The sequence below is a fragment of the Simochromis diagramma genome, unplaced genomic scaffold (assembly GCF_900408965.1).
Source record: "Simochromis diagramma unplaced genomic scaffold, fSimDia1.1 OVJJ01000131.1, whole genome shotgun sequence".
NCBI classification, from domain to species: domain Eukaryota; kingdom Metazoa; phylum Chordata; class Actinopteri; order Cichliformes; family Cichlidae; genus Simochromis; species Simochromis diagramma.
Genome location: NW_024387200.1, coordinates 3,761,346 through 3,771,418, shown reverse-complemented (window position 1 = coordinate 3,771,418; position 10,073 = coordinate 3,761,346). Strand labels below are relative to the sequence as shown.

The 10,073-nt window shown below is 42.5% G+C and overlaps 1 protein-coding gene across 2 annotated transcripts; it reads right to left on the bottom strand.

The window, feature by feature from the left end:
- Nucleotides 1-6,943: 6,943 nt before the first annotated feature.
- Nucleotides 6,944-8,977, bottom strand: tal2 (T-cell acute lymphocytic leukemia 2). Of its 2 annotated transcripts, none has more exons than XM_040050938.1 (2): nucleotides 8,744-8,977; nucleotides 6,944-8,180 (listed from the first exon to the last, which is right to left on the bottom strand). In XM_040050938.1, exons 1-2 carry the CDS (start codon nucleotides 8,925-8,927, stop codon nucleotides 7,828-7,830), a joined length of 537 nt encoding a protein of 178 aa, XP_039906872.1. In that variant the 5' UTR covers nucleotides 8,928-8,977; the 3' UTR covers nucleotides 6,944-7,827. The 2 variants fall into 2 exon arrangements, with proteins under 2 accessions (XP_039906872.1, XP_039906873.1); XM_040050939.1 differs by having other exon boundaries at nucleotides 8,750-8,977.
- Nucleotides 8,978-10,073: the final 1,096 nt, after the last annotated feature.

Sequence of the window (10,073 nt, the reverse complement as noted above, 5' to 3'; positions counted from 1 at the left end):
AACATGGGCAAAATGTCTATAAGCGCAACAATGACAAGCTGGCTTGTCATCGTTGTCGCTGTAGTGATAGTCCACTAAATCACTTCCCAAGACTGCAGTTAGACAGCCCACATTATCACCCTTATATTGACTGCAGCTAGATCTGGTTCTGCCCAAGAGATCTAATGGGAACTGAAATTCCATTACCCAAAAAAGAGCACCAAGTCGCCTGCCTTCAACATGGTGATGAAATGCCAATATAGCTGCCCCCCAAAAATCTTAAGATTTGAAGCACCCCGACGTTTTCAAAAAGATGTGCCACAGTGCCTGCAATGGACAGAAGACTGGGTCCAAAAAACTGACCCTGCGCCATGAAGAGTAAGATGTCACTAAAGTTCATATACATTTGAAGGCAGATGGGAAATAATGCAAATACATTTGGCAAGCTAGAGTATCTTAATTGTGCTATTTGTATCTTGGTGCATGCTCAAGCATCCAGGTAAGTAAATTCCAAAAGGTTGATTCTGTTCATCTGGACGTGTCATTTTCAGTGGGAGAAACGTTTCATCACTCATCCAAGTGATTTCTTCAGTCTCAGTTGACAGCAGGTTTCCCCGATCTTATAAAGAGTACATTTGCACAATGACTGAAATCAAGGAAAAGTGTCTGAACTTCTTTAAGTTTCCTTGAAGATGTTTCATCTCTCATCCAAGAAGCTTCTTCAGTTGTAAGAACAATTGGTGGAGAGTCCCAGATTTTAAGCCCTGTGGGAGTGTCCCCTAGAGGGTCATGGGCACCCTATTGATCCTCTAATGACCATTGACCAATGGCCATGAGTACCATTCACAGAGAGTTGGGGATTGGCTACAGTTGGAGGTTGTTTGGTTTCTCTGATGTATAAATCCTGGCAATCCTACTGGCACTTAACAGCATACACTACATTACTCTGTTTGTGTCGGGGGACCCAATCCTTGGGTGGACCAATCTTTTGGCGCAGTGTGTTTTGGGGTTTAAAAGCCACAGAGATGCAGCATTTAGAAAAAAAATTGCATCTCAACTGTTCCAATACTCCTGACACATAAGGGATCACTAAGGGTTTTTGCTTAGGCGGCAGTTGACCATCTCTCCTTTATTGGCTGGAGCTTTCTTGAGGCGCCTTCCCAGCTTTGAGAAATGCCCAGCTGGGATAACCACATTTACTCAGGGTCTTCTTGATGTGATGTTCTTCTGCTTCCCTGGCTGCTGTGTCTGTGGGGATGGTGTTTGCTCTGTGTTGTACCGTCCTGATGACACCCAGTTTATGCTCCAATGGATGATGAGCATCAAAGCTTAAATACTGATCAGTATGGATAGGTTTATGGTACACATCGACTTTTCAATGCCCCCCATTACTGATGGAAATCTCACAGTCTAGGAAGGCTAACCTGCTACTTTTCATATCCTTCCTGGTGAATTTTCAATGTTGGTCCACCGAGTTAATGTGATCAGTGAATTGTGGTAAGTCCTGAGATTTGATTTTCACCAGGTGTCATCCAGATCCACATAACTGAACCAATGTGGGTGCTATTTGTAATTACCGTCAGCAAAAATGAACCTAAAACTTTCACCACCAGGTGGCAACACTTTCATGAAATAGAAACAAATTCACAGTTTGCTCTGACATAATTAAGCTAATCATGAATAGCAATTGTGTTTGTATGAAACCGTTTCACGAAAAGCTATCTTAGCAAATGTATTTGAACTGTCAGTAACAGATTGCTATTCCTATGTGTCATCATAGGCAACAACATTTCTTATCTTATCAGTTCACAAGAAATGGTGTTAATTGAGTATCATTGATTCATTTTACTCTTGAAGAGCTGTAAGCTGCTCCAATGTTATTTTCTTTGGAAGTGAGCATGTTATCTTCTGGGAGGATCTGGTAGTGATGAGAGCCATGTTCAAGGTGTTCAAGTCACTGTTTGCTGTCCCATTGACTAGGACACCAGTGCTTTGTATTGTATTGCGTACATCTTTCAGGGCAGAGAACATGCTACATTGACTCAGTGCACCATTTAAGTGGTATTACATGACAATAAAGCCACATTACATCAGATATTCTGGAAATAAAATTATAGCAGTTGTGTATTTTGGTGTGACCAGATATCTTCCAATTTACTGCAGCTGCTTCACAGGATGGTGGTTGACATGTGAGTTGCCTAAAAAAGAAACCTTTTTCTATTATTTTTCAAATCCAGATTTGTGGCCATTACACTGCAGTAGATGGTACAGTATTTATAGAGCTGATGCTGGGGAAGTTCAAAGAAGATGGGGAAAAAGAAACATAGATAATAGATGTTATTCAAATGTATATGCTTGTGTAAACCTCTTTTTAATGTCAGATCAACTTCAGGTACACTTCTGCAAATTGGTGCATCTGTTAATGTAGCTAGTGGTGATACATAAAGGAGAAGATGATGGGAAATTCAACATATATGAAAGAAAGTTTCATGCAGGTAACAAATATTGCCCCAGTCCAACACTCACAGCACCGTTTCTGTTCAGTCTGTTATTCAGCCTTCTTTTTTGTCTTTCCTCTCCTGACACAACACCTGTTCAAGCAGAAACTGCAGGTCTTGATGAAGATGAATATGATGAGTAGAACTATAGTGAGGAAGAAGCCCAGGACATCCAGGCTGAGATACTGGTACCAGGTGAGTTCATGGGCCTGGACCCTCAAGTGCTTGGCCCCTTTGTTTCTCAGTGTGAACTCGATCCAGAATACTGCCTCTTCCAGAGCACTGATGGGTCTGTCGTGGTGGATGCTGGACAGCCTCATAGCATTTTCTTTGTACCTGTGAATGTGGATATAGGTTTTTGAAAAAAGAAAAAAAATCAGCTTCAATCATTTACTGTACATAAAAAAATAAAATTGCCCATATGACAAATAACAGATTAGTAAAATCCTATTTTGAAGCCTTGACTTGAGCATGACTAACTGAGAATCTGAGGTTACTGCACATTCATAGGGTAATGACGCAAAGTAGCCATGTCCTAAAGTGTTGACATCTGTTTTATTTTAAATGTGACCATAATTTAGGAGCGTTTTGTGTTGAAAGAGCTATAGGGTTGTATATCCTCTTGTATGGATTTCTGCAGAGGCAGACTTCACTTTTCAGACTCTGAACCTACATTCATCCTTTCTTTGAATGCTTTTTTTGTTTTACAGTCTATGCTTTCAGTACTTAATCCAAAGTGCAGATAGTTCAGAGAACTCACGATTTGTCATTGATGACTGTGTTGATTGCGTCTCTAAGCGCTTCCGTTGTTATGAAGTTCAAATTGAGAATAACTGCAGCTCCTTTAGCCTTCATATGGACCATGTTAGTAATATGATTACTCATACTTCTGATCGCTTCCCTTTTTAAAAAAGCCTCCTGCGTCACATAAAGTCTCTGCACGGCCTTCTTCAATACTTACTGCTACATCTACGATGTAAATCTGGATTATGGAAGCTAGAGTTTAATATCTGACCTAGGAAAATGTTGCATCGGTGCATCCCTAGCTTAAAACTAGTGGTTAGTTCCAGCATCTCTGCAAGTTTGTGTGTTCTTTGTCTTTGTTGTTTTTGTCTGGCATGTTAGGTGGTTTAGTGACTCCAAATTAACCCCATCATTGCCTGTGACCTGTCCAGGTTACATCCTGCCTCTCTCCAAACGTCAGTTGGGGGACGGTCCAGGCTACCAACACAACAAGTAGTTAAGAAAATAGGTAAAGTTTTAGCTCTCCAAGAACTAACTCAGATCCTTATATTATTATGTTTGAGTTTCAACTTTGGTTTTTGACCAAATACTTTCTGATCTGACAATATTCACTTGTGCCTCCAGTCCATATTTGGATAAGAGGCACGTGTGCATGTCAACATGATACACTACGACAATGAATTTTATGCCGTTAGCACTTAGCTGAAAGTACTACACGTCTCCCAACATTTTAAAGACTTGTAGTAGAAAGATATCCAGGAGCAGAAAGAGGCAGCTGATTTCAGAAACCTGCTGAGGCCAGAAGGGTCGCAAGAGTTGTCAGCCACGCCTTCAGGAATCGTTGTTGTTCTTGGGAAACGTCACCGCTGACTGTTTGGGCGTGTAAATCTTAACTCTGGGTACTTTGTCCCCCTCATTAACATTGTAGATTCCTTTTGACGCTGGATTCAGGAGCGTCTGGAAAAACAATAAGCATTTGAATATTGGATTCAATGCCCTGCTGAGGCAGTCACTGGCCATTCAGTGTGCAAGTGTGTACTGTTTTCAACCTTAGACCTCCCCTGGTGGTGCAGTGGATGTGTGAGAGTGAGTGATCAATGAGTGATTAACCAGCAGAATCACTGAGCCCCTAACTGTGCTTTTGCCTTCATATTTAATTTTCTCTGGAACTCAACAATCTACCATTTCCTGTTTGCATTCCTACTGCTTCCACTTCTTCCTTCCTTGCTCTGTCTTCCCACCACAGGGTAAGGGGTTACAGCGCAATGCTTTTTGAAGTAGACATTTGCATAATCAGATTAGGATGTGTGATTGTCAGTGGGCTCCCCCATCAGAGGGTGCTCCAGAGGAGAGAGGGTGCTGTCCAGCCCAACAATGGAAGACTCCCCTCCTCTCACTATCCAACCAGCCCTGCACCTGCATCCCACCCAGCCACCCACCCGTGCTGCAGGTCGGCAGCTTCGCAATTCTATGCTTGGACTCGGAAGGGTAAGAGAGAGAGCGAGAGGAAGGTGCGGGGGGAGGAGGAGGGGTTCGAGTGCGTGATGGGAGTGGGAGGGCAGGGGTTGAGCTGAGATATTTAAACATGCAGAGTGTGAATTGGCTTTAAGGGGATAAAGAGCTCAGGGCCTATCGGTTGGCACCCAACTCCAGAAATTCTTTTTCATGGGCGCCTCAGCCGAGAGAGCGAGGGGCTGCCTGCACTGATCTGGCCCATTGTGATAACGGATTCAGACAGTGTGCTAGACGCTGATAAGGAAATGTGCTCTCAATAGACGATTGCCCACATACTTGGGAGAGAATAGTCAATCAGGCAAATATACTTGGTGGAGGGAATGAGAAGCGTACAGATTTGTTATTATTTCTCAGTGCATGGTTTCATAATCCTTGTGGAAAGTTGAGGTCAGAGTTATGCTCACACTGCTTAGGCGTTTTCTGTAAATAAGGTGGTTCAACAAAATGCTTTTTCACAGCCTTACAGCCTGTACGGAAAAGGCTTCACACGCCTTCCTCCAGTGTCAGATGACTGAATTATGAAACATCATGATGACTTTCACCAAAAAGTTCAGCCCACTGAGGAGTCCCCTGTTATTTTAATCTTTTTGCATTTTACCAGAAAGTTGCTCAATTTCCTGTTAAATTGCTCAAGCAGTAAACACTTCCTAAATTCATGTTATAGGTGAGCCATAATGTTTGATTGAAATATTTGTCATTCTGCCTCTACCATAGAATTCATTTAGTATTACTGCAGCATCACAAAGAGTCACCTGTCACTTCCCACAGGCCTGCAGTCACTGTGTCCAGCTGCCCTCTGCTCCGTTTACACACCATTAGCCGGAGTTTAACAGCCGGGGTGAAAGCGCCTAAAACCGACTCAGTGTTTACTCTGCAGCTCAGTTAGTTGCTGCCTCTTGCCTGAAAACGGGGGCCATTTTCTGTAGTCACAATAGGCGATTAGACATGTAAATGTCTGACCTCAGTTTAACCGGCTGCCAAACAAGAAGACTGTTGATATTGTAGCTAGAGGTGAAAGAAATAATCCATTAATAGGTTTGCTGACTAAAAATTGATCCGCAGCTATTCTGATAATTAAAAAAAGGCCTAATTATTTATTGGCAGCAGTAAAAATAAGGGCTGCTAAATACCTTATGAAGCAACAGAGTGATGCTATCCTTTAAAAAATAAGAGAGAGAGAGCAAGAGCGGCATTTGCACTCTGGTCATCTCGACAGTGGTTGACTCCAGAGCGACCTCTGACCTCAGGGGTTGCAAGTTAAGCGGTCACATAGAGCACTCATCCCTCAGGCCTCTGGTCAGTAGACAGAGAGCAGAGGTCAGTTTTGTGTCCACACGGTCATCACGGGCGCTGCTGAAAGCAAATGTCTCTGGGCTTACTGAGCAAGAACAAAGAGCAGCAGATTTGCTCTTAATTTCCCATCAGCTGTGTTTCTGACATAGTGTGAAACAACTTAACTATTCCACTCCACATGTCACTATTTACTGTGCATTGTATGAGTTTGTTCCATTCACAGCAACTCTGAAAAGGCAACTTATATTGTAAAAAAACTATATATCTATCTATATGAAATTATATATAGTATATTTATTGGTTATTGTTAATTATAGGTTATTTTTTGGGTTTTTTGAGTGTTTGGGTGTTTATTTTTTATGTTTTTTTTGTTTTTTTTTTACCTCAACCCACAAATTGACCTTTTTGTCGGAGTGTCCACTTTCCTGCTTCCTCTACCAGTTTAGAATAGTGATTACCAAGCAGGGTTACAAATATCCCAGAGATTACTTAATATATATAATAATAAGTAAATCAGTTAAAAGATGGAGTTTATTATCTAAAAGTATGCAATTAAATTTTTGGTTAGCTGCATTGATACACACCTGGGGAAAGATGGGCAGAAGTGTGGATAATCTTTGTAACTCCTCTGAGCAGTTCATTTGTTGCATTATCTGAATAAACTTAAACTTCAGTGGTCACACAGTCGACGCTACAATTTAAAAACTACTTTTCAACCAGGATTGTTGCTTTTACTGAACTATCCTGAAAGATTAGATTTCATATCAGCACCTGGAGTAAATGTCAGACTGAAACTATCGTCCAGATCAATAGGTTAAAATGATAAAATGTATCTATGTCTATGTGATTCAATATTTGCTTACTGGGGGCTTTGAAACACTTTAGTGAAACAATTACTCATACTTAACAATTCAGAAGGTAACAAATCATTTATTAAATAAATAGTTCAAATAAATAACATACCTTATATTCACAAACAAACCAAAATAACTTACAAAAGAGGTATCAGAAGATCATCGGCACACTCTTAACAGGAGACAATCAACTTATTATTATTATTATCATCATCTTTGGCTATATGACATGCGTATTGTACAAAAAATGACCAAGTGAAAACACAGCGAAGAGATTTGTGTACAATTACTGAAAGAAGATTGTCAGTTTTGCCAAAATCCAACCTGACTAGTAACAAATACTGACGCTGTTGTGTGAAAGGGATGAGAAAAGGGGGGGCAGGCTTTCTTAGGATTGATTTGTGTGAAGTGGTATAACCTTGATAATTGAAAAGAAAGGTCACATGTAGTCTTCTCTCGGAGGACGGGGGTAGCATGTCGACTAGTGGGGAAAAAGTGCCCTTGGTTATTTTGAGATTATTTGCAGTCTTGGCTGAACCATTATCTATTCAAATTCCTTATTCAATCTTTTGCTCGGAATGAGAAATTCCTTAATCCCTTCCATTTTTCCTCGTTGGCAAAACACCCCGATACTGCAAAACTAAATTAGTTCAAGGCGGGCCGGCAACAAGGAATATTAACATAAAGACACGAGAGGAATAGTACATCCAGGTTTTTACACACCCATGCAGAACACAAATCAATTTCACCTGCAAATTATATTTCATAACTTCAACACAGAGACGGTGCTCACTTTTCAGCCACGTTTGACTATCACACACTCTGCCCTGAAGGCAGACACACAACAGTCTTTACAGAGGACCAGATCAGAGCAGAAACCCCGGGAAGAAAGAAAGGGTCCAAAAGTTCACTCCAGAGTTGCTTCTGTTAGATGAGCTGTGGCTCTACCAGGCCTCAGAGCTGTCACAGCTGGATCCGGGCGACGGAGCCTCCGTGTCACTGGTCAGGGCCCAGGGGTGAGGAGGGGAGTGCAGCTGCTCCATGTTGCCTCTGAGAAAGGTGAGCAGGGCGGTGGGGGAGTGGCCGGCCGGCTGGCCGCTCTGGCTCTCCAGCAGCTGGACTAGGAAGTTGATGTAGCGCATGGCCAGGCGCAGGATCTCGTTCTTGCTCAGCTTCTTCTCCGGAGGATGGGTGGGGATGAGCTTGCGGAGCTCGGCAAAGGCAGTGTTGACGTTGTGCTGGCGCCAACGCTCCCTCGTGTTGGTGAACACCTTTCTGGTCATGGTGCTGAGCTCAGCTGCAACAAGTGACACAACGTTAGGCCACTTAATACAAGACATGAGAGTAATTTGTGTTTATTTTGAGTTTTTGATTCCAAACTCAATGCAAAACAGAAAAAAGCTTTAAAATAAATAAAGAAATCATCAGCGCTGGGGAGTGATAGGAGGAAGGTGGAGGCACCAGGAGCATGGTGAAATTTGCAAACTGTTTTAAACCCCCCAAAAGCATTTATCATAATTGATTCATTTGCTACCTATTTCTGCAATACGCAGCCTTTGTGTTTTTCTTCATATTTAAAGGCATATTCAAGAGTTTTTTTGGCTGGCACAAGTGACACATCAAGTTCTTCTGCAGTGTTTACCATTTGCAAGTGATGAAGCCTTTAAATCATTAACAGATGGTATTTTAAGCTACATTAGAATCTATTTATTAAACTTCTTTTGCACTTAATATTTTGATAACAAATATCTGCAGCTATCAACTATAAATTACAGCACATTAAACATCTACTATGCTACTATAAGTGGAAACATTGCCTCGGAGGAGGGAAAATCCTAGAGAATGAAGTAAATGTCTCACCTGTACCTGTGTGTGGGAAATGTGCAGAAATCTCAGAGGCAGAGGCTCCTTTGTCATTGACGTGTCCTGGAGACCAGTGTGAAGGTCCACTTAGACGCGTCTCCTCATGCTCACTGAGCTCCAAGTGAGGAGAGGGGAGAGCCAGAGAGGAGGAGGGAGGGATGAGAGTGCCGAGTGCTCGCATCCCACATTTTTATAGCAGCGCAAGCTCCATTGTCTGACGTGTGCTGTCGTGGAGCCGCTGCGTGCATTGTGTGAGGTTGGTGTGATTGTTAAAACACGTAACTCCTCCTTTTTCTGTCACTTGGAACAAGTGTGTGTGTGTTTATGATGCTGCTGTGTTTAAATGATTTGTCTTTTTTTGTGGGGGCCTTTCTGCCGCTTTTATGATTTAACAGCTCTTTAAATGACTATTTGTGCTGCTTTTATGATTCATTGCTCATTTAATCCTTGAAGGTTAGCGCTAAAGGTGACAAATAAATTCCTATTGAAGTGAAACTGAGACGTTCATCTCTCTGATCCTTCTCTTACTGCTGTGGACACTTATTCCTTTCTGCTTCTCTGACATTAGGCATGGACAACCCACCGTCCCCTCCACCGAGGAAAAGACCTTGATATCAGTGGCTGCTCTGCTTTGAATCCGGCCTGATTGGGCCACAAAAGGTAAAAATACCATATCCAGATTGACAGTCGGACAATATGGGTTTTGTTATGACTACGGTAATCTTGTTGAGCCATTCCAAGGGGCCACACATAAATTAGAGAGGAAACACGGAGAGCACAGCGTCTAACTCACCTCTCTGCAGCCACTCCTCACTCCCCCATCTCACCCCCTTCCTCTGCCTCCCACTTTCAACCTTCGTTCAGACAGAAAAACACATCTAGTTTAACCAATTGTCACTGTTCTTTTTACACCCTTCAAGTGTTGTTTCAAAGACGCAGCCTTCCATAAAAGTCTCTGTGTGGAGTAGGAATTTACATAATCCGATTAGGGGCCGGGATTAGCCCCGGGCCTGGAGAACAGGCCCGATGGGGGCCGTTTTCTGAATCGGGCATTCATGAGACCCCGCTGCACGTCCAAGAGGCTGCACCTGCAGGCCAGGCGCCGCTGCTCGCTGCCTCCGTCCAGCCTCCACTCCAGGTCTGCAGACTCACTTCTCTGTGTGGTGGTTTGATGGCGGAGTGTACCTGCTGTAAATCATCATCATCTGGGAGCAGAATGAGGGCAAACTCGTATCATAAATTCAACTGAATGAAGCAGCATCTTGTGTTTTTTCAGGGGGTTCTGCAGAGAAAATCTAAGCCAGAAGTCACTGCAGAATTCATATAA

Bases quoted from the DNA above. Each gene is read 5' to 3' on its own strand.
- tal2 (XM_040050938.1), bottom strand. From the start codon at position 8,927: ATGCGAGCACTCGGCACTCTCATCCCTCCCTCCTCCTCTCTGGCTCTC. The intron at 8,181-8,743 runs GTGAGACATTTA...CACTTGTTGCAG, and splicing joins TTTCCCACACACAGGTACAG to CTGAGCTCAGCACCATGACC.